The sequence below is a fragment of the Melospiza georgiana genome, chromosome 20 (assembly GCF_028018845.1).
Source record: "Melospiza georgiana isolate bMelGeo1 chromosome 20, bMelGeo1.pri, whole genome shotgun sequence".
Taxonomy (NCBI): domain Eukaryota; kingdom Metazoa; phylum Chordata; class Aves; order Passeriformes; family Passerellidae; genus Melospiza; species Melospiza georgiana.
The window spans coordinates 7237655-7260347 of record NC_080449.1 but is presented as its reverse complement, the minus strand read 5'-3'; the positions used below and the strand labels follow the sequence as shown (position 1 = coordinate 7260347).

Sequence of the window (22693 nt, the reverse complement as noted above, 5' to 3'; positions counted from 1 at the left end):
CAGGGTGGCAGCTGATGCTGCTTCAGGCAGCAGCCCACACTCCTGTCTTTAATTACACAGCTCCAATGATCAGGTCCCTTTAACCTCCCCTGTGGTTTCCCTCCAAACTCCACTCTTGACCTCACCCATCCTAAGAACAGGCAGTTCTTGCCTGAAGGCAGAGTCAGTTGCAGGATATCCACATCCAGTTCACATGGCATAAACTTCCACACCCAGATTTGTTTTGCTGCTTTTTCAGGGAGCCCTCTCCTCCCTCCCTGTTCTATTTTCTCCCTAAAATCAGGGCTATGGCTTCAAGGCAGGGCCAGGACTACCACACTTGCTGCTATATGTCCCAGGACCTTAAACATGCACCATGGGATCTTGGTTTCCACTCATCTCCTGCCATCCTTACCAAAATGGGAGAAGAGGAAAGTTCAGGGATGGAGAACTAGAACCCCTAAAGTCCAGAAATTCAAAACGAAGCATGTTTATTAAGTGGTTTCCTTTTACTTAATTTCTCCCATTTCTTAAAATAAATAAAACCTTCAGACACATACAAGTGAAACACATCATCCTTCAAAGTGCAGTTACATTTCCACCCCACTCCCAAGAATCACATAAAGCTTTGTCAAGTAACCAAAAACCCCTCAAGGCTCCCTTGGGTCCCTTCCCCTGGCAATGAGAACAGGCAGGGCTGTGCTGCCCAGGAGCTGCTTGCTGGGGGCCTGTTCAGAAATACAGGTGCAAGAGGCAGGGCTGCAGCAGCAAGGGGGAGTTCAGGATACGTAGTATGAAAACAAACCCAACCTGCTGAGAGTCCAGAGAGTCCATTAGCAGAACAGTCAGTTACTCTGGGAGCCCTGGAAGGAACTGGGCTGATGACAGGCATGAGTGAGGGATCAGAACCGTGGGGAGCTCCTGTGGCAGCAGAGTCTGGGACAAGGGTTAAGTCATTTTGCCAAAAGTCATGGACTCCCTTTGCCCCCAGTCTGAACCTGGCCTAGGTGATGTGGCAGCACCAGCTGCCTCCCAGGATGAGTTAAGAGTCTGCCTGTCCTCCAAGCACACCGAGTAACAGAGGAAAGAGAAGATGAGGTCTGATGCTCAAGTTCCATCTGATACAATCTCTCTTTACTGATGTCTTTAGGAACCTGTTCTCACCAAGGGCACTGAGCACAGGTATGGGCACGTACAAGTCCATCAAGTCCTTTCAGGCCCACAGAAAGTTGCTGTCAGTAAGATGTAGCACCTCTTAAACTACCATGATCTTGACCTCATCATTCTCATCAGCACGGTAGAAGAAGGGAATGCATGGGTTTTCCAGCAGGGAGCCCAGCCTCTCCTGAGGGTTCTGGATTTCTCTGAGAAGCTGCATTATTTGCTTTGCTGTGGGGTCCTCTTGGTTTGGCTGAGCAGCTTTGCTGTCAGCAGGGGGGAAACCGGATTGATGAACAGCAGCCTCTTGTTCTGCTTCATCTGACAGATTCACCTCTCGTAACCCTGCAAGGAGCACACAGAGGGCAGGCAGGTAACTCCTCCCATCCACACTCAGGGCTGAGAGCAGGGGCTGCTCCCCTGCACAGTCTGTCCTGCCTGCAGCTCACCTGCTCCATCGGTGGCGTTGAGCTCCATGCGCCTCTCTGCTGGGAGCCCACCCTCAGTCTGGCCTGCCAGCAGCTCTGGGTTCTGAGCAGCTGTTACATACTTGCTGTACCATTCATTTCTTTCCCTCACCAGGCGCATCACTAAGTCCTGCAGTTCCAGTAGTTTCATCTGTACCAAAGTAAAGGAAAGCCCATGAAACATGCAAACAAACACACCTCTGCAGTCTGCAGTCCTACTCCTGTCACAGAATTATGAACACACAAAAGTTTGCACTCCCCAGGCCCACCCTTCTTGGAGTAATATCACAGAAAAGTCCTTGCCTTCATCTCTTCCTTATCCTGAGCCAACCTGCTGATGTACTCCTCCTTCTCCTGGTGCCGCTGTTTGAGGATAGCCCTTTGACTCTGGTACAGTGCAATGTACTCCCCTGCAACACAAGAGAAGCCTCAGGAGTGTCTGCAAGATTGGGGTACAAGCCCCATAGTGAGGTGTGAGGCATAAGGACCCAGAAAATCAGGCCTGGAGTGGAGACCTAGCCCAGTTAGGCAGCAGTAGGAGACAGGGAAAGCTTGGTAGTTTGAGGGCCCCAGCTCCTAAAGCTGTTTGGGGACCTGTTCCCCACATAAATGAGGCACTGAGCAAGCTCTGCCTGTGCTGGTGCTGCCCAAACATACCAATGGTGTCAGTCTCTCCAGACAGCTGGATGCAGCGGTGCTCCAGCTCCTCCAGCCGCTCCTTCAGGTCAGCCTTCTCATGCATCAGCTCTGTGAAACGCAACTGCACACACAGAGGGGTCAGTCCCCTAGGCTGCTCACACAAAAACATCTGTGCTAAAGGTAACACCCCCTGACACTGGTCTGAGCCTGGGGAACAAATCCTGCTCCTTTGTGAGCAAGCTTTTTAGGATGGAGCATCCATCCTTTTATGGAACATCTGCTGCTTGTTCCCCTACAATCTGTGTCATGTTTGTCTGACACTGGATCCTGGTCTGGCTGAGCAGTGCAATAGGGCTGAAACAACAGGAGATGCTTTGCTTACCTGTAGCTTGTCCATGGCAGTTTTCAAAGCTTCGTGAACCTCCACTGGAACAGTATCCATAATGGAGCCTGGAAGGGATGTGTGCAATTTACAGTTTCTCCTGGGGCAGGATGCACTCACAGACCCAAAGGTCTGTCTCAGAGCAGCTGCTGGCCCAGCAGCTCATGGTCACACTGTCCCCAAACTGTACAGAGACTTTACCTCCATCCAGTGTGACCTGATGTTGCTGCTCCTGCCTAAGAGCTGTGATTTGCTGCAGGAGGGTTCTGCACTGCTGCTTCTGAGCAGCCAGCTGCTTCCTCAGACCTTCTCGCTCCTGCTCCACCTGGGACATGGCAGAGGTCACGAAAAGGACCTAAGAAGAATTTCAGAGTGTGGACATTAGTGCTTCCCCTGTGTTCAGCAGGATCCATGGTGCATCTCAGGACAGAGTAACAGTTTAGCCCATTTTATTTATGGGTGTGAAACCAAAGAACTGTGTGACTGCCCTGGAACTAAGCCAGGCAGCAGCTACTGCCTCTTCTCATTCCCAATTAGTGCAGGTTAAAAACTGGATCCCTTGAGAGCTATTTGACTGCAGTATTATGACTGTACTTGCAGATAAATCTTGTAGACATTTGACATCATTTCCAAATTGCCTTCCAAACTAAAAAGAACATCATCATCAAAGCCCCATTAAAGAGCTGCTCTGCCAGCTGAGTTGTCATCATAAGGAAACCACTGCCAGACTTCCAGCCTGTTTTGCAAGGATGCTGCAGAAGTCTTGGCTTTGCTGCTATGCACAAGGTGTTGCATTTCCCTCATGACTGCACTCAGCTGGTAGGATAACAGCTGATAAACCTCTCTGTAATTTAACTGGATTCCTTTTCTAGATATTTGTTTAGAACTAAAATCAAAGGCTTTTGTACCCACTAAGACTCACCATTTCTTCATGGCTTTCAAACTTCTCTGGGATCTCAAGAGAAGGTTTTTGGATTTCTTCAGTCAGTGCTTCATTGTCTTCTGTAAAAGAAGGAAGGTGAACAAGGAGGCAATGCTACAGAGAACCCAGCTCTGCCTCCTCCCTGATGCAGCCACTCACCCTCCAGTTGGTGCAAAATCCTGCCATCCATTTCTGCTGCCAGCTGACTGATCTGGGCCTGCAGCTCTTTGTTTTCCTTGGCTACAGCTTCCAGACTTTCCTGCAAGAGAGAAGCAGAGGATCACAAAAACCTGCACAAGCCAGACTGCAAACAGTCACTCCATCTTCAGGCAGTAGCACCACACACACAAACACACAAGCAGTACTTTGCTCCAGACAGGTACAACTCATCTGTATGGCACAGGGTGCAATCACAGCAGTATTACGACTGTACTTGCAGGTTAATCTTGTAGATATTTGACACCATTTCCAAATTGCCTTCCAAACTAAAAAGAACAGCCCAGGAAGAGACCCACCAAATCTCTTACTTACTGATTACCTCCCATCTTTCCACTTGGCCCTTTTTACTGTTACCTTTGTCTGCTGCAGCTCTTTCAGGTGCATTTCCACTGTCACCTTGCCCTGGACCTCCTCGTGCTGCAGGCGGTCCATGAGCTGTGTCTGAAGCAGGAATTGCTTGTGCAGCTCCTCCTTCTCAGCAGCAAGCTGCTGGAAGGCCAGGGTGTACTGCTGCAGGTGGCTGTAGCACTGGTCCCTCTGCTCCTGCAGGCCACGGGCCTCTTGTGTCTTCAGCTCCAGCTGAGAGAACAAGGTCAAACCACCACATCAAACCCTTTCTGCCTGGAAAGCTGCTCCCTGTGACATGATCCAAACTGTCAACACTGCCCCAAAGCCACCAACCAGGCAGACAGCCACCATCTGCCCCCACATGCTGGTCCCCCACATCAGCAGCAGATGATAGGGGCAGGCTCCCAGCTGGATCTTTGCAATACCCATTTCCATCCTTCCATCAGTGTCTGGGAAGTTGCCAGCAATTTGCACAATCCAGCTCTGCCATCCCAGTGCTGGTGCTCACCGTCTCTTTGAGCTCTGCCAGGTTCTCCTGCAGCTGCCCAAGCTTCTTGGCCAGCTCCTTCTTGACGTGTTGCTCTGACTGCAGGGCACTTGTAACCTCCATGTTTTCATTTGTCTGCAAGACAATCACAGCTGTGTAAGGAAAGTGCCCCAGCCACCATGAAACAGGCTCTCAATAAACCACATTAGTTCCCAGTACAACAGGGGGCCATCCCTTGTGTTTTTCTGGACTGAGGGCCATAAATTGACTGTTTAGGGCAGTAAACAGCTTAAAGAAAGGTGCAGAAGATGGAAGAACAAGGAAAGAGACAGGGGAATTGGTGCTGGGACAGTGCCAAGAAGAGGCCTGGCACATCATGCAGCCTGTCAGCTCCAAAGCAGATGGGTGGTATGAATATCCCAAAGAGAGCCACAGACATTCAAAACCAAGGAGTTCAAAAAGGACTAAAGAAAAAACCCAGCAGCTAGACCATGTGTCAGTCTGCTAGGACCCCAGAGGGGAAGTGTCACATTGAAAGAAGCAAAGCAAGAGTAAGGATTCAGCTCTAGGATGGGTAAGAATGACACCAGCAGAAGAGAATACTGTTGAGAACTTTCTCATGGGCAAATATAAGGGAACAGAAAATGGGTTCTTCAGGTAAAAGGGCAGGAGGAATACCCAGGGACAGAAACAGCCAGGGGATAAGAAAGAAAAGGAAATAGTTCTGGACAAAGATAGTGGTTCATCTGCTAGAGCACCTGAGGGAGTAAGGAACTGGAGGGAACCTCCTGGAATGGCACTATGTTTTAAAGGATGGAGCAGCCAGAGAGGATAAGAGGGTAAGAGAGGGATAATGCTGCTGCCAGTTTTTCCCATCTGCACTACAAAAGGATTGCACCAGTGAGGGAAGCAGTGAGAAAAGATGCCCAGAAGAGACCTACCAGTTTAACAAAGCCATTCTGCAGCTCAGCCAGCTGCTCCTTCAGGTCCCGGTTCTGGCTCAGTGCCCTGCTGATGGTGGCCTTGTCACTCTGCATGTCCTCCAGGATCTGCTGCCTGTCCACGGCCTCCTCGCTGTAGCGCTGCACGCTCCTCTCCAGCTCCAGCAGCCGCTCCTCCTGCTCCCGGTTCAGGTGGCTCAGCTGCTCATTGTCCCTGACCTGGGCCTGGTACTGCCCCTGCAGCTCCTCCTTCTCCTGCTGCAGCCGCTGGATCTCCTCCTGCAGGCTGAGCTCGGCTGCTGTGGGCCCTGGTGGTGAGGCAGGCTCGATATCCATGGGCTTCACTGCTGAGGAAATGCAATCAGAGGGGCTCAGTCCCAGGGAAGTGGCTGGGTGAGACACATCCCTGCTGGATATACAAAGCACTCCCCAGCCCATGGGGCTCTGAGACCCAGAAGGGCTCAGCAGCTGCAGCATCCAATCCTCAGTGCACAACACTGAGAGGAACAAAGAGCAAACCTACCCCAAAGCCAAGCACAGCATCCTGCTGTCTGCTGCTGACTGTCCCAGCCCCAGAGCAGGAGCATCCTGCCTTCCCTAACTCCTGGGCCAGACAGGCTGACAGTACAGTCAGGCCAATACTACAGACATAACCAGGCTGCTGGTCCATTCATTGCAGGGGTTCACTTGTTATTTCCCAGGAGAAAAGGGTTCTTAGGGTCACCTGGTCTCCATCTGCCTTCCCAGCCTCAGACCCACTTGCACCTCCTGCACAGCAGGACAGAGTCATCCAGCTCCACTCTGCAGTGGGAAGCCCCACTTTGGAAGCCCTACCTGATGTGTTCAACAGCTCTGTAACATTGTTCTCCAGCTCCTGAATTTTGGCCATGTGCTTCTCCTTCTCCTCTGCCATTGTATGGACCTGCAAGGCCACACAAATGAAAATTACAACGATGTTCATGGGGCATTTCCTGCTGCCTGGGTTTGTCCAGAGCTGGGATGCTGCCCCTGGGTTACCTGCTCAGAGAGCTGCTGCACCCTCTGCTGCCAAATGCTGCCCTCCTCCCTCAGTTTCTCCACATACTGATCTCTTTCTGCCTGCAGCTGCTGGAGTGACTCTGAGAGCTGTTCAAAACAAAATCAAACAACATCATATTGGCGAAATAAATCTGGTTTAAGAGATAAAACTTGAAGAAATCAGTGTTAGTGCAAAGCTCAGACTACATTTTTCTGCCCCACAAGTTTCCTTACAGACATCAAGATTTGGATCATATTTCATACAACCTCTTACCTGAGCTACCTGGGTTTCCATGCTTGCCTTCTCCTCCAGAGCCATCTGCAGCTGCTGGTTTGCATCCAGACTCCCTCCCTGGCTTGAGAACTGTTTTAAAAAATCAGAAAGTTAAAACAAAATGTTAACACTAAATTCCTGCACAGCCTTTCCCCCTGAGAGTAACCTGCCACATGATCCATGTTGTAACCTTCTATAATTCTTTAAAGTACTCCAACTCATTGTGAAGTTCAGTGTGAAAAAAAATAGGGGGATTAACAACAAAAAGCTGAGATTTTAGTCCTATAAAACAAGCTAAACTGGGCAGTTCCTCCCTACCAATTTTGCATTTACTCTTTTTTTAATTAAGAAAATAGGCTTCAATCAAACTTTGGCTCAGAAATTCTGTTCATTTCTAGCATCTGCATTACTCAGCCATATCAGATGGTATAAAAGGCTGTGACCTTAAAAGTTGTCAGACATGTCAGGAATTTAAAGGCAGTGTCTGGAGCATGTCAGTGGACTGGGCACCAAGGCTGGCTCAGCTGAGGCACAGGACTTTTCCCAGAAGAGCAGCAGTTGGCTTAATTTCAAGGGTAACTTAAGACACAGTCTAGGAATTTGAAAAAGAGCATTTTCTTCCCTCCCAGGCTCAGGGTTACACCAGGCTTGCTCTCTGACCTGCTAACAGCTGGCTCCATGCATTCCTTCCCCAGCTGACTTCAAGCTGCCACTGTCCAATCCACCACCCCTACTCAGTGAGACTGCAGAACTAAATAACCAAAATCCTGAACAGATACAGTCAGAAAAGTCACTGTATTTCCACATTCACCCTCTCTCACTGTACAAGTGTCACATTGCTTATCAATCAGTGTGTGCTCTTCAATCAATTTACAGCTCCAACACTGTAAAGAATACAACTTTTCTGTTCCCCTGAGGCCTTGCTGAAAGGTGTTTCCTAGGAGGATGTCTTGATGAGATTTCATGCCTTCCTCTAAAGCCAGGAGTTAAGTCTTGCCCCCTTTCTCTGAAGGAAGTGTGGCAGTGTCATCACTGTCCTCTGCCCTCACCTGTTGAATCATCAGTTCAGCCATTTCCAATTTCTTCTGCAAATCTTCCACATCCAACTTCATAGCTGAGTTCTGGGACACCAGGGAGTGAACTTTCTCTGACAGCTCTGAATTCTGCTGTTTTATTTCCTCACTACTTTTGCTAAAACAAACAAAAAATTAAAGTGGCTCTGGGTCTGCTGATGTCCAGGTCAAAGATCTACAAACCAATGCTTCCTGGCAGCTAGAATCACAGAAACATCACATCTAGTGAATAATTTTTTTTTTAGTTGAATATCCAGCCTCCCAAATCACCACCTGTGGTCTTTGCCACTTGTTTTGGGGCTCTTCTGCAGAAATGAGCAGAAGGGACTTACCTTCGTTTGTACAGTTCCAGTTTCAGGTTGTCTCGCTCCTTCACTAACTCTTTATTATGCTGGAGAAAAAGGAAATTATTGATTCATCTATAGATTCAGCCAAACAAATAAGGTATTAAAAAATACTTCATTTCACCTTTAACACATCAGTTAACACAGAAAAGGTCATAACTTTGGCAAAAGCTTCAGGACAGGTTTGCTTAGAACCTCCTGAATTTTCCAGGAATAAGTCTGCTCAGTCTTTTCAAATGTGATGCTGCAAGTATTTCTGGATTAAAGACAACAATGAAGTGTGTGCTTGGTGGAGATTTCTGGGACAAGGTGTCTCTTGTGTGGAGCTGCCAGACTAATGAAGTGAGGTGCCAGGTCTGAGGACACCAACTGAACCATGTGATTAGTCACAGAAACTTGAATGAAGTTTCTCTTGATCATGGGGAACACAGGGCTTTGAAAGGTTAATTAACAATTAACAAGGTTCATTTCTGCCTCTTCTGCAAGCAGGGACTGCAGACTTTGCAGCAGTGTAGTAATAAGCAAACAGCCAAAGGCAGAGCTGCTGGTTAAGCATAAACAGAGGTGACTCTCACCTTCTCTGACTGCTTCTGCTGCATGGAGATGGAGGACAAGGTGCGCTCCAGCTCCGACACTCGCTGGCGGGACGAATGCAGACGGGCAGCGAGGCTCTCGGCTTCTCCTGCAGAGTCAGAGCACAGGCAGCTGAGGCTACACAAAACAGCATTTTGGAACTGGCTGAACAGCCCTTTCTACTTTGTCAACAGGCTCTTCAGGCAGCACAGTGAATCAGCAGAGCTGCTCTGCTTCTGGCTCTACAGGTGATTCACTAACAGCCCTGGGAGCACAGCTCTCTCTAAATACCTGCCTCACTTTTAGAGGGAGATGATGAAACTTCCTTTGCAGAACAATAGACAGTATGTTGTTTGGGTTTTTTTTTTCCTAAAGCTCAGCTAAGACCTAGATTAACATGACAGCTGTGTGGGAGGCAGGGCAGAAAAGGGAAACCAAGTTTTAAAAGAATTAGAAAGGAACGGTCTGGGGTAGTCACCAGGCCCGACAGAGCTGACAGGGCTTTAGTGATGCACAAAAGAACCTCAACTGCCATGAGACCAACATGCTCCCATCTGGGGGCAGCCACGATGACAGCAGCAGTGGCAGTGCCAAAGGCTGCTCACAGAGGGGTCAGGGAGTGCTGTGAGCTGCCTGCCAACAACTGTCATGCTTGTGACTTGACATGCACAGTTCAGCCACCAGCCTGAGCTGCAGAGACTGTCACGTACCTGATTTCTGCCGTGCAGCTTGCTGAGTGTGGCCAAGGGCTGTCTGCAACTCAGACTTCTCAGAAACAAGAATTCCAATAGTCTGGATATGAACCTTTGGGAAAGGAAAATCAGCTCAGCACAAAACTTCTTTGCTTGCCACTGCAGCATCACTGTTGTCACAAAAGGACAATTCAGTAAAGAGCTCTTGCAGTTAAGTACAGTCTGGCTGACACTCAGTTTTGCTAAAGGAATGGACTTCTGCCTTTCAGGATAAGGACTATGAGTGCTCAATAATCCACAAAACAGCAGAAGTCAGGTGATATTACTGTAAGGGAGGCTCTGCCTTACCTGTAACTGTTCCCTCAGTGCTGCTTGCTCTTTAGAAAATTTCTGTTCAAACTCCTTCTTTTCCTGTAAAAACAAATAATGCCTGATCAGCACAAACATGCAGACAGTTAACCCTTGTTTCACATCAAACTAAAATGCAGGAATTAATTGGTAGTATTTCCAGCATCTAAATGATGCCAGTATTTTTAAAGACACAATTAATCTTCCATTATTTGAACTACTGAATCATTTTTCCATCCCAGACCAGCAGCAACAGCACAGTGCAACCATTGCAGCACACACGTGGCAGTGTTGGAATGGAAGCTCCTGGCAAGGACCTAAACTGTAACCTCCTGTCCCCACTGCACTCCTGCAACTTGAGCTAATATTGAACTTTATTTCAATATTAGCTTTGGTCAAAATAAGAATGCTGTCTGTCAGGCCTAACTCATGAAGTCAAAATATTAAACCTCATGCTACAAATAAAACTGAATCTAACACACGACAAGATCATGCACTCTTGTGCCACATCCACTGTGTTTTCTACTCCTCAGAGAAACAGATACCTATTTCTGTATCTATCCAAAAATAGGACACACTTTACCTTTTCCAGCTGATTCACTGCTTCTTGGTTCTGCTGTTTCTATGGAAGAAAATTGATGCACCAATATTAAGAGAAAATATTCTCATACTGAAACACATTTTCACTTTGATGACGTAGGATATATGCCAAGTTAATGCAAGGAGAATTTCCATTTCTGTAGAAGACTAGGAAGTTCATCTTAGCTATTAAGAGACTGGGGGCTTCCTTCTCCTCCAATACCTCTGCTGAAACCCTTCTACGTTCCTTTCTGAGCATCCAGCAACTTCAGTTGAAACTTGCAATATCCCACATCTATGCAATTAATCACAGTCACACTGGTGTGTTAGGAAAATCAGCAAAAATGCTTTTAATGAAAGACAAATACCTAAATCCCAAAGCAAAAGTCCTTTCCTTGAAGTGATTCCTTGGACCTCTATCCCAGTTAACAAGTGGCCAAGTCGTGCAGAGCTGCACGTCCGTTGGCAGGCTCCCACCAAGGTGGTGTGAGGCAGAGCTGAAGCCAGATGCAAGGAAAGGGATAATTCTGTCCCAGCCAATTTCAGTCTTAGGGGTGAAACACTGGAGATCTGTGACTGCACAAAGTGCATCTCTAGGTGTGAAGGGGGCAAAGGGTGCCCAGGCTGCCACCAAACCCTGTTTGCCCTTTGCTGCTCTTGTCCCCCTGGTAGTTTTCTCATAGATTCCTCTTAAATAACTACATAATTAGTATTTTTTCCTCTTCCCAAATGATGAATATTAACAAGGTGTCTCTTTATTACTACTACTACCTCAGTGAATTTTGAAACATGACTGCAGATGGAAAGGTGATGAGGTTTTGATTTTAGCAATGCCAGCACACAACCAGGAAAAGCAAAGGCAAGAGCACAAATGCAGCAAAGGCCCTACAGAGTTCCAGACAAACAGAAAAGCTGGCAAACAATGAGAATCCTGGGTGGGCAATGCACTGTACCTCTGCAGCCCAACTAAAACACAAAAATAAAAAGAACAGAACAAAAATAACCCAAAACCAAAAATGAAACAAAAAGAGGGGTCATGGGGTACACTGGGAAATGCTGAACTTTGGGAAAAGTGTGGTTTTAGAGTGAAACAAAATGGGGGAAAGTATTTTACACAAGAAAGGCTCTTTTCAGTCTGGAACAGATCCACTTAGTTGCATTTTTTGCAGCGTTAAGGCTGAAGGCTGAAAAGCAGCAGCAGGAATCCATGCAGGCCACAGGACAAAGCAGTTCATTCATTGTGCCAAGAGAAGCTGAGGATATGATCAGAAAACAGCCCCAGGCTCTCTTGGACCTATTGCTCCCACTCTGCTGATATATTTAGAACAGCATCACCACCTGCAGAAACAGGTTTTCACACTGCTGCCAGCACCAGAATTCTGTGTTTCAAGGATTCAGACCACGACCAGAAATAGCTGTTTTATGAGGATGCTTATCATCCAGGGACAGTGTGAGGAGATCAACAGAGCACTTCAATGGAAACAACAGAACTCTGTTTCTGCTTCCTCACATGAGCCACCACACTCTTGTACAAGAGCTTAGGCTTTAATCCTCTCACAGGTTTTCCACCCAGCCCATTTTGTTCCATACAAAGTGCTGTGTAAGCAGCCTTCCTTGTGTCACTGTGAGGAACCTGGAACCTTGCAGACACCCAGAGAGCAGGAGGAGCAGCAAAGACAATGCCAGACTGGTTGGTTGGATTGTTTCTTACCAATTCCTCTATCTTTGTAACGAGCTGTTTGTTAGTTAGATTGCTGGAATCCAGGGCTACTGCCAGCTCCTGGTAACGTGTCTGACGGGCACATGCATATAGGAGAAAAAGGAAGGAGCAGAAGAGGAGGGAAGGAAAAAAGCAATAATTAAAAAGGACAGAAAAATAAATCATCATCACAATTGATATAATAAGATTCTCCAAACAAAACAAAATCTGTGGTTTGAACAAAAGCAGCTGGGATGTCAACCTATTTTATCCGTTTCTGCTGAGGCCTCATTTTGACATAAAAGTGAATCAGGAATAAGAACTGCAGTTGCATGGAAGCCAGATTATCCAAACTGGGAACATCTCTAATAACTGCCTCTGACTGTTGTGATCACAGCTACCCAATTACAGCCCCAGGTGACACTACACAGTGATTTTTGTGACCTGTGCATTCAGTTAGGCCTCACTAACACTGCTGTAAGCACAGAATCCAAACAAGTGATCAACAGCAGCAAATAAGAAAAATAAAAAACATGACAGACTGAGAACAACTTACTTCCATTTCCTTAATATTTGTGGAAGAAACAGCACTTTCTCCATTCACATACGATGTAGACTAGAAGTAAATCAAGTAAGTCAGTTTTAGTCCTCAAAGCAAATCACTCTTAGCTAAGATCCCATTATAAGTGTAACACTCCTTATAGCACCTGTCACTTCAAACAACCACACAAAGGCACAGAAAACACTCTTCTGGCTCAGGATAGATGCTGGCTGCCCCTATGACAAGCTGATGTGAATTATTCAGACTGACTTCATATTCTTTTCCAGTAAATCAAGAGTACATCTTTCCATGAATATGTACAATTCATTCATCCCACTCTGCTTTTCTTCCTACTGCTGAAATGCTAAAATTCCTAAACCAGCATTTTTTGCTCCTCAATGTTTTAAGTACCACATTGGTTAGTAGGATGGCTGCAGACATCTCTGAGATTGAAGAGTGTTTCCTTGAGCTGTCTGCCTAAAGTTCCACATCAAACACCAAGAGAATTAATGGGACAAATGGAGAAAAGGAGTACCTGGGAAACCAGGCCGTTGAGTTGCTCAGACAACTGACGGAGACCCTCTGTTGATGAGAAAGACCTGGGAACAAAAACCTGGCAATGAAAATCTCTCCCAGAGAGCTGCCCAAATCAGCACAACATTGGGGCAGGAATAAAACCTTAATCTGTTGGGATCCTGTTGCAAAGCCAACACAGACACTCACCTGTTCTCATCCAAAGCATTTTTATGATCCTCAGCTTCATTCATCTGTGGATTAAAACATAAAAACTTGTAAGCCTGTAAAAGATGGGAGTCACACTTATGAATGTGTCACTAAGACTTGATTACACCTGGGCTCAAGTTTCACAGCTCCTGTAATTACTGCTTCCCAAAAGAAGATGAACTTAAAACCACCAACTCAGCCCTGGCTTACACATAATTTCTGAATGGTGTGAGTCTGCAACAGAGAAATTCAAGTGTATCAGGCTTTATGTCTGCTGTTCCTGTTTATCAGGATAATCATCACTTTGCTGAAAAAAGCTACAACCGAATCTTTAATTAGTAAAAGGAAATCCAGACTGATTGAAATAGGAGAGAAGGGGAAGGAAGACAGCTTTGGAAGCTGCAGGGCCACGTGTGTGCTAGTACTCCCTCTGCTCTCAGACAGATGATGACTGCATGGAGAGTGGAGAATGTAGTATTTTTAACAGGAGAAATGCAGTATTTGTAACAGGAGAAATGCAGTATTTTTAACAGGAGAAAACCTGAACTGGTCATGTCATATTTATGAAGGTCCCCTTTCTCCACACTAATGTGGCGTCACTAACCAATCCTCAATGGTTCAATGGCAGTATTGATGATAAGTCACAAACCTGTGTCAGCTGCATGCTCTCAGGAGCAGGCAGAACAGAACCACAACTAGGGAGGCTGTTGCTGTTAGATAGCACAGGGACATCAGGAGCAAGCTGTTCAGCACTACGAGTGGCAACATCACTGTCAAAGTATGCCTGTCACAAAACACAGCACAGGATTACAGCCTTCATGCAGAATGAACAAACACACACAAAAACACATCACCTTGTGGCCTGCCTGTGAAAACCAGACAGATGTGAACAGTCATTAGGAAACACATGGAAGGGAACCTGTGTTCTCCCCAGAGCAAAGAGGTGAATGCATCAACCACAGACAAACACTGTCCCAGAGTGTCCTTCCATAAAGAACCAGTGGCCCACAATCCAACTCCCTTTTTAAACACAGGGCAATAACATCACCCAAACTCTTAAGTTCACACATGAGATTCACTGCAAAAGATCCACCAAAAATCAAGTAAGGGCAAAGCCAAATGTCACTGTGCTTGGAAAAGCACCACCTTCAAGGTGTTCCTGGGGAAAACACAGATCACTGTATGCAAATGAAGATGGAAAAGAACAGAGGAATGACTAGTTGAAAAATGGGTTAGTCAGACTCAAGTGCTCTATCTAAAACTCGCTGAAATTTGTGGCATGCCATGGCCCACCAGTTTAGAAACAGGACATTTATCAACAGGCCAGAGGGAGGGTGGCTGGGAGCAGGTGCCTGTGGCCCTGCTGCAGCCATGGATCCCATGACTAGAAGAATCTAAATAGAAAACAGAAGAGCCAAAAAACTATTTCTGGACAGCAAGTTCCTATCCAGCCTCTGTGGGAGGGTGGATGGCATCTGCAGCCCCCTCTACAAAGCCACACTCACTGACCCACTGCATCTCCTTGCAGAGCACTGGAGCCATAAAGATCCAGCAGTGCTCGTGTTATACAGCAATTTGATTGATTTCATCATCCAGCTCTAGTAAATCATCACTTAAAAACACAACAAAACAAAGGAGATAATCTCAGCATTCGGCCCCACCAATATACTGCAGCTCTCTGCAACTCCACCATGAAGAGTTCCCTCTTGCTTCAGTTACTTCCTCCTTGGCACTTCATAGGAACCAAGAAATCTCTCTTGGCATTCCCTGTTTACCTCTCAGCACTCCACTCACTAATCCAGCAGCAAGGTTAAAACAGCAACAGTGGAGACAGATTTAATGAAGGCAGTAAGTTGGAAGACTACAAAGAGAAAACAAGAATTTCCTGAATTTCTTTTTAGCAGGACAGGTACTGATGCTCTGAAGGAGCAAGAGATGTTAGGTGCTTATTAGGAAGGTCAGGAACTCCCTCACTTCTCCCAGCTAAGGGTTACTTCACCTTTATCAATCACACACTCATCAATATAAACATCAGAGGGACAGGAGGAATTAATTCCCCAGTGCATCTCAAAATGATAATTTCTTCTGATCTGAACATTCTTTCTGCCTAATACTTCCAAGATGCAGAAACCAGTAATGTTCCTCAACCACAAGAACTCCTTCCTTCCTTCTTCACAAGGAGCAGTTTTGTAATAACTGTCAAAAACCCCAAAACTCTTTGAACAATTGAATTTGTTGGAAACAGAAAGCATTAAAAGCAAAACGTTTAAAATTATGCTGTGGGACATCCCTATAAAGTAGAATAAAAAGTCAGTAATTCTGCTCAGCTTAGCATGTAGTAGGATCCATTTGCTTTCACACAAAGGCTTTGACTTTGCTGGTTTTCCTCTGTTTCAGAGCCAAGAAAGCTGAAGTGAGAGACAAGGGAGGGCTCAGCCTCACATGAGACACCAATGGCAGCAGCAGCTCAGCTGCCAATGATCAGCTTTTCTGCCCTATTAGCATCAAGTTTCTAAACAGCATTTTCCTGACTCGGGATTTTTACAAGACAGCAACTGGAATGAGAAATTGTTCTTTCATTACATATTGCAGGTAAAGTTTAGTTTTCAAATAATTCCTAAAACCCCAGGCACAACAATCCAAAAATTCCATAACAGTCAATCAGATCAAACTGTATCTCTGAGAAAAAGAGAAAAAAGGGGAAACAAGAATGAATAGAGCAATAAACTCTCCCTTTGCAGAACTAAAGCTGTAGACACAGGTAGGCCTTCACTGCAAGGCTAAGCACTGGACCTCCTATCTTCATCTCACCCTCCAATGGGAAACAAGGCTCTTTTTCCAATATTTAACTTGCTCTGAGCTTAAAAGTATTAACTGAAAACAGTGCCCAGGACAACAGTGACACTTCAGTCACAACACAAGTTTTCTGAGGCACACCCAGCACCCCAGACTGGCAGTGTGTCCTCACAATACTCAAATTCTGCTGGTACAGAACCTACACACACAGTCCAGCTGGTGGAACTCTGTGTGTCACATACTATCACACAAAAGAAAAAAAGGATACAAAGGCAATTCAGAGGGAATTCCATTCCACCCTGCAGGTTTCACTTCATCTGTCAGGTACCCCATATGATTATTATAGTTATATTTATTGCTGGACACCCATGGATATGCACTGAATATAACAATGAGCTACTTTATGACAACTACATTGAAACAATGGTAAGGAAATAAGCTACCAAAAGGATGCAAGTGAAAATGAAAAGCAGAGCTTTGGTACAACAGAACTGGAAGAACATTCTCAGTGACAAAATCTGACTTCTCTGAGTTCCTATCACAGTTTGGGCCTTATTTTAAATAAACTAACTGTTTGAAAATAAGTGTTTTTAAAAGGCTGTTTGTTCATGTATGCTCCTGAACACCTTTCTCTTGCTTCTTGGCATACTTCCTGCCCTTTCCTCTTTGGGATCTTGGGAATGTGAAGACATTAAAGCCTGTACATGCCTGGCTTTGAAGTATCTGACTTCCTGCCTAAGCATATTTACACCCCTGCTCCTTGCCAGACTGTACATCACCTGTGCCAGCTTCATGCCTGTCATAAAATGGGTGGCTGGAATAACCAGCCAGTGCAGCTGTTTGCCTGGAGATGGGCAGAAACATGCCCTTCAGAAACCAAGCTCCAGGAAACAAAGCAATGACACTAAGAGCAGGAGAAATACAGAATAAGGAATCACTATCTCTTCCTAGTGCAGTTTTCCTCAGCTGTTATAAATGAGTTTATTGCCTCACCCCAAATTCCTGTTTTTCTCCAAGCTCAGCTGTCTCAAGAAAGACTTTCTGACCTGTTAACTTTGACACAAACCAGAAGGAAACAAGCAATGGTAACAAAGAGCTCCATGTTAATAAAAACAGCAACAAAACTGAAGCAACTGACAATGGATATGTGAGGACAGGGCTCCACGCCAGAGATGGAGCTCAGAGTGAGCAGAACCCGAAGCATGCAGGAGGGAGAGCGAGTCACACGAGCACTGCCTCACCTTCCTCTTGTCCAATGAGGGTATGGCTACCCCATTGGAGCGGTTAAGGTCTGACACCAGCACCTTCAGAATGTTCTGAATCTACAGGAGGCGAAAGAAAAGGGGAAAGAGAAATGGCTCAGAGAAGGACAGAGAGAAAACGTCAATCCAAGGCAGCCAAGGAACCAGTCTTGTTGTGCAGCTGCTGAGGACCACACTCTGCCTCAGCACAGCAGCTCTGGGCACACCCAGGGCACCACCAGACAGACTCTGGTGCCAGCTGCAGCCTCCAGAACAGGCAGCTGCCAACTGCTGCAGCAAACTTCATTAAACAGCACCTACACCGCTCAGCTCTTAACCCAGCACTACCAGCTCTGGTTAGATTGCCAGAAAAAAACAAAGAAGAGGGAGGTGGCAAATTATTTGAGAGAAAGACTGAGACACTCACATTCTCTGGAGGCTGCTGGTCATCGGTGGTGGGAGTTGCAGGTCTGCTGCCTTCTTTAGTTTTGCGTTTTTTCTTAGTTCCTGCAGTGGCTCCAGGGCTGTTCTTCTGCTGATATTCCTTCAGCTGTGAACAGAAGAAGATGAATCTGAAGTCCAAACAGAATATGCTTTCTATAACCCAAAAAAAGCCTCAAAATCTAACTTCACTGGTAAAAATACAGATCAAGGTGTAAGGACAAGAGAATGAATTAATGAATTCATCAGTCTGGGGGAAAAACAGGAATCAAAATAAGCCCAAGAAGGCTAAAGTTAAGAGCAAAGAGATGAGTTTATGACAAGTGTTGTAAACATTCAACTTTTGTTTACAGCCAGTGCTGTTCCTGGGAAAATGATACTCCACAGTGCAACTTCAAGGAAATTGAAAGCACTGGTTTGGGGGATTTGCAGGCTTATAAGTAAGAGCAATAAGGCAAAATTAATAAAGGGCAATTAATCCTACAAGCAAAGTGAGGAAGCACTGCCTGATAGTAAAATCTTCCACTCCATTAAAGATTTTATGAAGGACAGGTGCAATACCCACAATCCCCAACAACTGCGAACTAAGGGGAGAAACAATCTACAAATGATTTTTTAATCGCATCATCCACTTCGCCCAGGAAGTGCCGGTCTGATAAGATGTAACTCGGATCCCGCCAGGTCTGCCGGCATTTCTGTGCAATTCCTGCGCTGCCGAGCCCCAGAGCGGCCGGTCCCAGCAGTTGTTTATTCAAATAACGGCACCCCCGGTCCGCACAGCCCGGGCAGGGCACGGCGGGGCAGCGGGGGATGGAGAAGAACGAAGGAGGATCCCATTATTGGTAGGATTTCAAAATGGAAGCCTGAACTGCTCCAGGACACTTTCCCGTTCCTGTGACTTTGACACAGAAGCGCATCCCGCCGGGACGCAAGCAGCCGGGCCACCCCGAGGGAAAAAATATGGGGAATAAACAGGGAAAAAAAGGAAGGCGGAGGGGAGTAGGGAGGAAGGAAGGCGGGGGGGACACGACAGCCGCACACCAGCCCGGGCAACCCTCACAGCACCGCAGCCACCCAGGCCCGGCCTCGCCCCGGCCGCCCGCCGAGAAGGCCGGGCCGCGGCCCCGGACACCCGCAGGCTGCCGGGCCCCACCGCGGCCGGGCCCGGAGCGAGGGGGCGGCGGCGGCCCGGCCCGCGCCCCTCGGGGGAGGCCGCGCTCGGCTCGGCCCGGGGTCCGGCCCGCACGGGGCTCGCAGCACGCAGCCGCCCCCAGCTCCATCCTGTTGTGTCCCGTCCTGCCCGGACCCCCGGCCCCTCACCTTCTTCTTGGCCGCGGCCAACCGGCTCTGCCTGCTGCCGTCCGCCATGTCCGCCCCGCGCCCGGGCCACGTCAGCCCGCCAGGAGCGGCGGGGGCGGCGGCGGCTCCGCCCCCGGCCGGCCCCGCTCCGCCCCGGGACACCCCGGGGTGACACAGCGGGACAGCCCGGCCCCGCCGGGACACTCCCGCCCCGGGACACCCCGGTCCCCGTGTGACACCCGCTGCTGTAGTGACCCGACAGCCCAGCCGGGAGGGGCCCGCCCGGCTCCCCTCGCCTTTGCGGGGCGCGTCCCTCACAGACCCGCCTCGCGTTCCGCCCTGTGCTGTCCGAGCGCGGATCCCGCGCCCAGCGCAGGCAGCGGGGTCGCTGTGTGCGATCCCAAATCCTTTGACCTTCCCAGCGCGGCAGCGCCCGAGGCTCGGGCAGCCCCGGCTCTGACACACGGCGCTCACCGGGACACGGCTCCCTGCGCCGGGCGGGCCCGAGCGCGGCGGGACGGGGCCCCCAGCGCTGTCCGGGCCGGGGGGAGCTGCTGTGGCCCGGCGGGACACAGGGTCAAGCGGGGGCGTGGGCAGTGCTCACCTTGCGAAAACAACATTGCAGGGGGGCTTAAGGATAAAGACTGCACATGGCACCCAGTGCCGTGGTCTGGTTGGTATGGTGGTGTTCGATCACAGGGGTGATTTTTCGAACCACATTGATTCAGTGTCTGTGTGTGAGTGACTCCGAGACCCCCTGAGCCCCCGTCCCAGCTGAGCCATGGTGCTGAGGTGTCTCAGAAGCACCAAATGTAACTACCTCGGCTGCTGCCATTGGGGGACAATTTTGTCCTGCCACACCCAATGTCACCTGCAGCCCCACCGCGGTCGGGCCTGGGAGGGGACTACAACTCCCGGTGTGCCCCTCGGCGGCACGACTACAACTCCTAGCGTGCTCTATGGGGAGAACTACAGCTCCCGGCGTGCTCTGTGGTGGGAGGACTGCAGCGCTCCGGTGTGGCGGGAGCCCCGAGCCTCCCTGAGCCCTCAGCCCTGGCCGAGCGGGCCCCGCCGGGCGCGGGCCGCAGCCCGCCCCGCCACCCGCCGCCGCGGGCCCTGCCCCGGAGGTAGGAGCCGCTTCCCCCTCCCGTCCCCTCCCGGGCCGTGTCCCCGCCGAGGCGGCGGTACCGGCCCCTGACGCGGCGCCCTTTGCTTTAGCAGGGTCTCGGTTGGCGGCCGGCGGAGCGGCGGGGCCGCGTTCAGGGTACCGGTGAGTGCTGCGGGGCTCAGCCCGGCCCGGGGGGAGGATTTGTCCTTGAGGGTTTCCCGGTTAGCACCGGCACCGCAGTTCGCTCTGTGTCGTGCGTGGAGTTTCTCCTAAAAGGCACATTGTGGGTTTTAATTATTTATTTTTACTTTACACTGTAGCTCTCGAAAGCGCAGTTAGATGTGGTATGGAGCAGCCTAGGGTTATGTACAATGATCCCTGCCCTGGGGATATTATTTTTCTTTTCTCCTGTTTTATCCAGTGACATATACACTATTTTCCCATTAGTGCTCCAGCATTGTAGCACCTACCCAGAGCTGAGTTCCTGCTGTGTGTCTCTGTGTTTTACAGATCCCATCTCCCAAGTCCCAGCCTAATGGAGCCAGTGAAGAAGCCTTGCAGTGTGAAATCAAAGAGCTGAAACAGAAAGACCTTGCTCTAGACCAGGAAATTGCACAGTTATTGTCAGAGTATGTCCTTGGCAAGCTCAGTGTTTACTTGATGCCTTAATTATTTTTGTTTTTGAAATAAAATGTGATCCAGGAATTGGAGCTGAGAGCTGACCTTCTATGATGCCATTGTTGGCGTGGTGCAATGCTGGTTACAGTGTTGTAAGTGATGGGACTTAGAGACAAGAGGGAATTCTTTCCACTTCATGTGGTAAAGCAAAACAAGTTTTACTAGAAGCTTGCATAAGAGGATTTTTGTTTTAGCCTGGGTGTTCCTGAGGTAATTATGTGTTTGCTGGGAACAGATAATTTTAGCCATTTGTTATGTGTTGTGAAAGACTGATATTTTCTAAGGTAAGATGGAAATGGTAGAACAACAAAGGCTGTTCCAGAACCCCTTTTCATTTATCCTCAAGGATAAACAAGCCTTCCAGCAACAGAACAAGAGGAAATGGCCTCAGGCTATGCCAGGGGAACTTCATGCTGGACATCAGGAGGAATTTCTTTGCTGAAAGGGTGATTAAACATTGGACTGGGCTGGCCAGGGAGGTGATGGAGTCATGGTCCCTGGAGGTGTTCAGGAGATGACTGGATATGGCACTCAGTGCTCTGGTTTAGTTCATATGGTGGTGCTTAGCCAAAGGTTGGACTTGATGCTCTTGGAGGTCTTTTCCATCCTAAATTATTCTACAATTCTTAATTTTTTCCCTAAATACAGATTAAAGATACAGATCAATAGAATTCACCACAGCCTACTCTTGATTCTGAGAACTTGGGTGCATTGGCTTTCTTGAGCTTGTTTAGATCTTTCATGTTTAGGGCTTGCAGGAATTGCACTTTGCTGCGTTCACTCTCTGCTTTTGAGGTGCTGGGCTTTGGTATCTCCCACAGCAGCAGGAAGCCCCAGTCCCTCTGTGTCATTTGTGACCTTCCTGGTGTTATTTTACAGGGGCTACAGCCTGGAGGAACTGGACAAGCACATCTCTCTGCTCCATGAGTACAATGAAATCAAAGATGCTGGGCAGATGCTCCTGGGCAAGCTAGGTAAGGAAGGGACAGCTGTTCAAGGCTGCAAAATCTTGGTTTTCTTGGTATGGGATGTGCTATGGGATAATTAGGGGGAAAAACCACCACATTTCTGACTCACCTGATCTTTGTTTGATGACAGCAATGCTGTTTCTTTATTTCCTAGCTGTTATCCGAGGGGTCACTACAAAACAGCTCTATCCTGAGTATGACCTGGAGCTCAGTGACTAGTGCTCAACCTGGAGAGTGCCATGTCCTGCAGAAGTGGCTGTCACTGGGCCATTACACAGTGGTTCATCCTGGTTTAGCAGAGACAGAAGGTGCAAAAGGAACCTTTGGAAAAGAGATGTAGGATTTTAGGTAATTTCATGTACTACCTGATCAACAGGATTTTTTTTTTTTTTTAAGGTTGTAGTTCAGGTTGATGTTGAGGCTCTTCCATGGAGCCTTTGATTCCCTGCAGGATCCAGGGGCTGAATGGATAGAGGAAGTGAGGACATACACATGTGCAATGTAATAGCTGCTTTGAAAGGAAAACCCTCAGAAGAAAGGAGGGAAGAAGGCAGAAATTGTGGTGGTTTGGGGGTTTATTTTGTTTTATCAACAAATCCAGAGAACTCTGGGTGTTCTGCATTTTTGTACTTACCTGCTCTGGTATCTGGAGGTTTTCTATCATTTCTGTAGTAAATGGCAAAATGTAAAGTTGTGTTGAACTGTTCACTGAATAAAGCAGCCTTCACATCTGGCAGTAAATCACTTTAAGAGCCTA

General features: G+C 47.9%; 2 protein-coding genes across 4 annotated transcripts; one reads left to right on the top strand and one right to left on the bottom strand.

Moving 5' to 3' along the window:
- Positions 1-453: 453 nt before the first annotated feature.
- On the bottom strand, positions 454-19296 carry GOLGA2 (golgin A2). 3 transcript variants are annotated; one of them, XM_058037884.1, is made up of 28 exons: positions 19204-19296; positions 17870-17992; positions 17443-17523; positions 14055-14189; positions 13406-13449; positions 13218-13281; positions 12698-12757; positions 12154-12234; positions 10447-10485; positions 9864-9926; positions 9534-9627; positions 8826-8932; positions 8239-8297; positions 7883-8024; positions 6834-6923; positions 6560-6667; positions 6377-6464; positions 5543-5889; positions 4623-4736; positions 4121-4345; positions 3707-3806; positions 3548-3627; positions 2827-2980; positions 2626-2693; positions 2262-2364; positions 1908-2014; positions 1587-1755; positions 454-1482 (listed from the first exon to the last, which is right to left on the bottom strand). In XM_058037884.1, the coding sequence occupies exons 1-28, from the start codon at positions 19249-19251 to the stop codon at positions 1235-1237; spliced, it is 3141 nt and encodes a 1046-aa protein (XP_057893867.1). In that variant the 5' UTR covers positions 19252-19296; the 3' UTR covers positions 454-1234. The 3 variants fall into 3 exon arrangements, with proteins under 3 accessions (XP_057893867.1, XP_057893868.1, XP_057893869.1); XM_058037885.1 differs by having other exon boundaries at positions 5543-5886; XM_058037886.1 differs by lacking the exon at positions 14055-14189.
- SWI5 (SWI5 homologous recombination repair protein) lies at positions 19250-22680 on the top strand. Its single transcript, XM_058038510.1, has 6 exons — positions 19250-19273; positions 20191-20309; positions 20404-20452; positions 20801-20919; positions 21848-21942; positions 22091-22680. The coding sequence occupies exons 1-6, from the start codon at positions 19250-19252 to the stop codon at positions 22153-22155; spliced, it is 471 nt and encodes a 156-aa protein (XP_057894493.1). The 3' UTR covers positions 22156-22680.
- The last annotated feature ends 13 nt before the right edge of the window (positions 22681-22693 follow it).

What these genes read in the sequence shown, in the direction of transcription:
- SWI5 (XM_058038510.1), top strand. Translation starts at nt 19,250, where the DNA reads ATGTCCGCCCCGCGCCCGGGCCAC. An exon ending in CCGCGGGCCCTGCCCCGGAG is followed by an intron (nt 20,310 to 20,403) that starts GTAGGAGCCGCT and finishes TTGCTTTAGCAG; the next exon opens with GGTCTCGGTTGGCGGCCGGC. An exon ending in ATTGCACAGTTATTGTCAGA is followed by an intron (nt 20,920 to 21,847) that starts GTATGTCCTTGG and finishes GTTATTTTACAG; the next exon opens with GGGCTACAGCCTGGAGGAAC.
- GOLGA2 (XM_058037884.1), bottom strand. Translation starts at nt 19,251, where the DNA reads ATGGCGGACGGCAGCAGGCAGAGCCGGTTGGCCGCGGCCAAGAAGAAG. An exon ending in AGCAGAAGCAGTCAGAGAAG is followed by an intron (nt 8,298 to 8,825) that starts GTGAGAGTCACC and finishes CTTTTTCTCCAG; the next exon opens with CATAATAAAGAGTTAGTGAA. An exon ending in CAACGCCACCGATGGAGCAG is followed by an intron (nt 1,483 to 1,586) that starts GTGAGCTGCAGG and finishes TGCTCCTTGCAG; the next exon opens with GGTTACGAGAGGTGAATCTG.